A 7,198-nucleotide genomic window follows, 5' to 3' on the forward strand; every position below is an offset into this window, starting at 1 on the left:
TTTCTTTTTTTTTATTCCTTTTCCAATCATTGTTGTAAAAAAACATTTTATTATTCACAGTTGTTCCAGCATTTCTCATGCTAAACCAGCATGTTGTGCTGGTGAATCCCAGTGTAAGGCTAAACAAAGAACACTTATCAGTGCAATACAATCCTGAGTTTTTGGAACACAAAATAAAAAACAGTTCTTCAAAATAAACAATCCTTCAACATTTTTGGCTCATATTTCACCTGTTTTTCTAATTTCCCCTTTTTAAAAAAAGTTCATTAGAAATAAATCTTATTTTTATAAAAAGTAAATAAAAACCTGTTATTGGTCTAACTTAGATATAACTTCTAGTTGCTTGAAGAATCCAAGAAAGCCAAACTAGCCTAAACATTGCTTTTTGTGCAGGCAGCAAAAAACAACAGATAGAACAAGCTTTTGAGAATTGAAACACTGACATAAAAAACAAAAATAAACTCAGAGCCCTAAATAGTAAAAAAAAGTAAATAAATTAAGGACCTAGTAATATTCCAGAGCAAACCTGAATTATATCCCAACTGCTGAAGTTGCTGAGCTTGCTAAGGCACTGAGCTGTACATTTGTTTTAATTTGCCACGAGGAGAAGCCGTGCTGCCCCTACTGAGAGGCGTAACCCGTGCTCCAGAGCCTGGCCGAGGGGCTGCTCTGCCTGCTGGAGGCCTGGGAGCTGAAGGAATGTGCAGGTGACCCAATGGAACCTGAAACAGGGGAAGGAGAAGACAACACTCAGGCTTGGGAATGAATGGTGGGAGAAGGAGCAAACAACTGCTCTTGAGCATCTGCTGGACACTGGCAATGAATCTTATGATCCATTCCAAGTGAAATCATCCCTTTAGCTCAGTGCCTCTTGGAAAGGTACCCTGCAAGTATCAGAATTTGTGGGTCTTCCCGTTCAGGACTTAAGTCTGAGGGGAGCACAGTACATTTCCCCTCAGCAAGTGACATTCACTTGAATTTGCCTTATTTTACCTGAAGCATCACCTGTGTGTACAACCATGCCTGCAGCTCACTGTAACTTCAACACATCTGTAGGAATGTGAATTATTTTTCATTGCCACTCTTGATTACAGACCTTCCTACATTCAATTCCAGAGCAATGGCCAGACTAATCAATTAATTCCCTTCTAACCGGGTGACAGCTGCTTACTGTTAGGTGTGTGCTGAAGACTTGTCCTTGGGTGGAATACTGGCTGACTGTGCTGTTCATTCGGTGAGAAAAATGCATGGTAAGCCACAAGCCAATTGAAAAACAAACCAAAATAATTTTGCATGGCAATCATTCCTTTTTATCTTACAGCTAATGCACTGTAAGAAGCTATGGAGAAAAATTCTTGTGCAATCTTTCCTTCTCTTACCTATGATCATAACAGCTGTCCCTGCTAAGAGGGCAAAAAGTGTGAAGATCATCACCTGGTAAGACTCACCAAACTGCTGGAAGAGACTGGCTTCATCTGCAGAATTGATTAGGAGGAGGCAATATTGAGTTAAAAGGAGCATCTTCTCCAACCTGCTTTAAGAGTTAACCTCATAAACATCAGAGAAATTAAGGGTTCCTGCTGGCATACGGAGTGCAGATCTAAACTTACAACTCACGGGTGCAGTGGTTCTGTCAGTCAGGTAGATCACTGTCACTGGGATGGTGATGGACTGGTCTGTCATGGGACTGGAGACAGTCACACTGGTGGACAGGGAGCTCTGGCTGGGAACTCTGGGATCAGCCAGGCTCACAGTGTACACCACATCACTGGGCAGCCCATAGGACTTCTCCAGCACCTTCACGGCTGGGGACTCACATTTCACCTGCACAGGGAACATCCAACCTGGAACAGACTGCTGGCACAGCACAGCACAGCTCCCTCTTCCAGGCCAGCTGCCAGCAATGGGCGATTCCTCAGAAACACTGAGCAATTCACCCCTCCAGAGGAGTCAGGTGCACCCGTACAGTGACACCTGCAGCATTTCCCCCTGCCTATTGCCTCTCACCTGCCCCGTCCACAGGTCTGGGCTAACCCCACACAGCCAAAACCCACAGAGCCTCAATGGGCTGTGTGAGCTATGGGCAGTCAGTCACACACTTACTTGGGCAAGACTTCCCCACAGGGGTAAAGCAGGTTTTGGCTTCCTGACCCGTGAGCTGGCTCACACATGCCAGGCTGTATGCCCAGGTGAGCCTGCCACACCTGCACGAGCCCAAAACCCGAGGCCAGGCTGGATGGGCTCCTGAGCAACCCAGTGAGTGAGTGGCATCCCATGGCAATGCATTGGAACAGGATGAGCTTCAGGGTCCTGCCAACCCAAAGCATTCTGGGATCCTGTGAAAAGTGAAAAATGAGGAATAATCAGCATTCCAAGATGAGCATTTCCAAATCATCTCAGGAATAAACCTTGACACGGTGAAGATGGCAGGGAGTGCCTCGCATTAGAAAGCTGCATGTGACAGCTCAGAATGCTCTCAGCTGTGCTGAGACACTCCCTGGGAATGCCCTCACCTCCAGGCTATCCAGGATTTCCCTGGCACCAAAGATTCTCAGCACGGAGCTGCCATCCTGGTTGCTGAGCAGCATCTCAAGCATCAGTAATGTGTGATGTTTTCCTCCCTGCAGCTGGAAAGCAGCAGAGTAACTCCTCACCTGGCTGTCAGGGTGGTTGTAGATGGAGAGCCCAGTGGGGCTCACTTTCACATCTTCCACAAGCACCAGTTCAATGGTGGCAGGCCCTGGGAGCACAGCCTCGTGCTGCAAGAACAATGGTAGCAGTTACAGAAAGAGGCACAACACTGCAGAGTCCTGTGTGTGCAGGGAGGATGTTTAAGGCAGGCAACCAAAGCTCAGAGCACAGGCTGAGGGATGAGATGCCCACAAGATCCAGAGGGCTCAGTCAGTCAGCACAGGGAAGGGCATCCTCAGGGCTGCTCTGTTCTGCACCGCTGGCACAGGCAGAGGACCAGGGCCCAGCCCTGCAGCATTAGTGAATGATGTCTGACAAGCACAGACAGGGTATTAACTCTGAGCCACGGCCCAAGTTCATACAGAATGATAAGGAACATGCACAAGGTGTTCTAGCTCTAACTCATCTTTTCATGCTTCTTAGCAGGCCGCCAAAAGAAATTCTTCCTTAAATGTAAGTACATGAATACTGGAACAAATGCAGCTTTAATCACTCACTCATAACAACATTAGCTCAGAAAAGGAAAAGATTTCTAGAGGAAGTCAGTACTCTGTACCCATTTCACCTCATTAGTAGAATTATCTCCTTGATGTAGAAAGGATGTGATCTTTCCCTAATGGCATAATAGGGTGTTCCACTTAAACATGGAACAACAGTCAAGGCATCTTAATATCCCATCTACTAGATTTCTGTTTGTGTTTTTGGCTGCAAGAAAGGAGAATGGGAAGGTTTGAAAGCAGAGCAGAGCAGCCCATTGCTGATGTACTTGAAAAATGCACCCACGTCACCTCATTTAAAAAAAACAACTCATTCATGAGCCCACAAAGTGCAGCAGGACTGGCATCTACAGAGTCCTCCTAAATTTAAACACAGAGAATAGAACGTAAGAATATGCCAGTGTTCTCTGAACTCAAGGCAAAGTTTACAGCAGTCTCTTTACTAATTATTTCAAAAAGTAAGAAAGAATATATAATACTGGCTTAACAAAGCAGAGCACAGTGAACTACAAAATGATTGCAGAACATCAAGTATCCATATTACAGCTCGATTTCTAAGAGAAAAAAAAAAAAAAACACAACCAAATATCTCAAATAACTTCAGCAGCAAAGTAACTGTGTCTCTGCAGTAATTCTCATTAAGCCATAGTCATTTTCTTCAGGGGAAATACATCTGCACCATGCTTTCTCAACATGAGAAGAGTGGAAACCTCACAGAAAAGTCAAGAACCAAGTGGCAAAAAAGATCACCTCTCAAAGAATTTACTAAGCAGATGCCACACCTGGGCCAAGCTGAGAGGAACCTAGCCCACAGAATATTTCACATTACTGGTGCCCATCTGCTACCTGCTTTGAGTTAAACCCTGTAACCTCTCAGTGCATATTTAACTTTTTGCCTCAAGTATGTTTTCAAGGTACTGCATATAGTTCAAATCCACTTAAATCTTGCTAACAAGATTAAACAGAAATTCCAGTTAGGAAGCAGAATATTTTAAGAGTCAGTTATTGCACATGTCAGGTTATTCCACAGGCTGAAACCTGCCCTTATATTCAGCTTACAAAAGTGACATACACAGAAAACTGCCAGCTGTTTACACCTGCCCTCTTTGCTCATCATCTTCACCTTTTACTGTTTTTCTTCCCTAGCTTGAGTATCAACACACTAAGTATTTCAGGGAATGGCTAATGACTTGTAAAATGAGAGCCTGGGCTTATGGCTGGCATCAGAAAGAAAAAAAAAACAGAGCATCAGTCAGAGCCCAGAATAACACATGGTCCATATGAGGAATCAGTCAGCTTTTGCTTTGCTCATGCAGAACTTTCCCACCCAGCTCTGCAGGGGCAATAATCCATTTGCTTTCCCCAGTGACAGCTGCATGAAGCACATGGCTGCTTTAGTGAAGGACAAGCAGCAGAGATTCATTAAAAAACTCTAAACTGAAACAAAACCAACTGAAACACTTCTCTGTAATGCCCTTGCTCAGATGGTTAAAAAACTTCCAAGAATTTGGACAAATTTGATTTGGATAGCAGCACCTAGTGCAGAGGAAAGCAGGAAAACCATGAACCAGTATCAAACCTCTGCAGAATGAACCAGACTGCACCAGGGGGCTGCCTGATTTGTACAGTACTGTGTGGGGGGGAAATAAAGCCACCAGAACACTGAGCATTGACCACAGGGAAATGGCAAATCCCCCCAGGTACTGTTACCGCTGTTTGGGCTCTGGCTGCCTTCAGGTGGGGCTGCTGGAATCCAGTGGCAGTGGCAGAGATGGCAGCAGTTCCAAACTCACGGTCAGCTACCACAGTTTGTAAGCCTAGAATGCAACAAAGATGAGAAATACATCCAGCTCCTCTAGGCTCATTCTCATCAGACAAGAACTTTCTCCCTCAAGACAGGTTCTAGACATTGGACTTAGTTCCTTTATTCTCCTCTCTTTAATAGCACACACTAAAACATGCACACTGATGTTAAACTGAAGTATGACTGCAGATTACAGTAATTTCTTTAATCAAGATCAGACACTGCCAAACAGATTTAATCCGGACCTTCAAACAAAGAAATGCTCATTTCAGCCCACTCATACCATGCATTTTCTTCTGACCATTGCCCTCCTCCTTCAGAGTCAGCTCCATTGGCAGCTCCGCCTCAATACGAGCAATGGCCTTATTTGTGGATTCCCACACAATACTAAGGGAGCTGAAGCTATCAAATTTCCTGCCTTGCTGGTCATAGGCAGCCAACTCCAGCACTGGATTGTGGTAATTGGAAACAGGAACCTGAAAAAGAAGGAATATTTTGAACTGAACCAATACAACAGGATTTTTTAATCATTTAAAAAAACATATGCTGAATTCCATGAGGTTTGTTACAACATCAACGCATAAGGAATGTTCATTAAAAGGAGCCATCAGTGCAAGGCGTTCAGCTGTGCTCCAACAGCCCTGAGATTATCTCAGCTGGTCAGAGCATAGTGCTGCTTACACCAGGTACATTCAAGTCCTGTATGGGCCATTTAGAGTTGGACTCCATGATCCCTTTGGGTCCCTTCCAACTCAGAGCATTCTGTGAATCTCTGAACCCTAAAGGGGTTTTACTGGAACATGGCTTTGGGGTTTTTTAGCCAGTGAATTACCATAAGAAAAAAAAAAATCCCCAAACTAACAACAACAAAATTGAACCACAGCTCAATGAAATTGTTTTTAAAATTCAAATAAATGATTACAAACACTGCTGTTTGTTAAAGCTAAAGATTCTGGTGTTGCAATTCTGATGAAATACATTAGCAACAGCAGTGCATCAAGGTAAGCTGACACATAATGGAGCCAGAAAAACAGGTGAGCTCTGAGGTGGCTAACAATACACAAAAGTCTCCATCTCCTCTTCTTATTACATAGAAGCTCTTTAAAATGATTCATTTTAGGGAAGGAGGATGACTTGTACATTTGCCAGGGAATATTAACACAACCAAATGTGGCTTACTCAGCAGCCAACATGTGACAATACCTGTTAGCAAGAAAAACAGAATAGCAAAGTTCCTTATGCCTGATAATCGATACGTATCTCTTGTCCATTTACTGCAGGACTCCCCCAGCCTGCTCTGTGCAGGGCCCCCAAGGGCATAGTGTGGCCACAGCACCAGTTACTGCTCCTCTTGCAGCAGCTGCGATGTTTCACACATGGAGCTCCAAACACTGAGTTTTCTGCTCTAAGAACACCTTCTTCTCCTGACACTTCCCAGGCTTACCAGTTGCTTGCTCTGCTGGAGCAAAGGGCAGGAGAGAGCAAGCTGAGGGCTGCCATAAACAGGAATCAAAGCCAGCCGGGAAGGGAGAGCACAGATGAGCTTCACCACAGCAGGCTCAACCACTGGGAAAGGGTTGGTGACTGTGGGGCTGTTCCCAACTGTTAAGGCAATAACCTGAAAACAGCAAATGAGGAAAGAGTTTAGTTCAGGCACGCTGTATTTCCACAGGTCTCAGTTACACTGTGATATCAGAATGAAAAGCAAAAATACAGTGCTTGGGGATTTACAGCACTATTAAGACACAGGAAGATGTAAAAGAGGGAGCACATCTCAAGAACAATTCTTTATCACTATGAAAGTACTGTTCCTGGGAACTCTTTCCTCGGTGTTCATGTTCATTACTATCAAATTTGATTCAAACAACAAATCTCATGTAACTGAGAATGGAAACTGCAGGTGTTCTTGCAGAGTGAGAACAGAACAGCCCAAAGGCAACATTTATAGTCACTTCAGTGTGTTTAAAAACATCTTATCTTTTATTTTACACTCCTTTTCTAGCCTTCAGCAAAGTGAAGTGGATCTAAAAGCAGAGAAGGCTGAGGCAGCTCTGGTCACCTGCCCCATGCCCCCACGCACTGGTGCTGGGCAGAGCCATGCAGGTGTGATGTGCTGGGGACAGCCAGCCTTGCACAGACCTGCACACCAACAGCAAGGCCTGTTCCTTTGGAATCTGCACTGACAGAAACAGCTCCACTTTGCAAA

General features: G+C 44.5%; 1 protein-coding gene across 1 annotated transcript; it reads right to left on the reverse strand.

The window, feature by feature from the left end:
• Window positions 1–1,402: 1,402 nt before the first annotated feature.
• LOC146766304 (nuclear pore membrane glycoprotein 210-like) lies at window positions 1,403–7,198 on the reverse strand. Its single transcript, XM_085590797.1, has 4 exons — window positions 6,437–7,198; window positions 5,276–5,468; window positions 4,899–5,005; window positions 1,403–2,759 (listed from the first exon to the last, which is right to left on the reverse strand). The coding sequence occupies exons 2-4, from the start codon at window positions 5,322–5,324 to the stop codon at window positions 2,466–2,468; spliced, it is 450 nt and encodes a 149-aa protein (XP_085446923.1). The 5' UTR covers window positions 5,325–5,468; window positions 6,437–7,198; the 3' UTR covers window positions 1,403–2,465.

This window comes from Lonchura striata, chromosome 12, assembly GCF_050655825.1.
Source record: "Lonchura striata isolate lonStrDom1 chromosome 12, ASM5065582v1, whole genome shotgun sequence".
Lineage (NCBI taxonomy): Eukaryota > Metazoa > Chordata > Aves > Passeriformes > Estrildidae > Lonchura > Lonchura striata.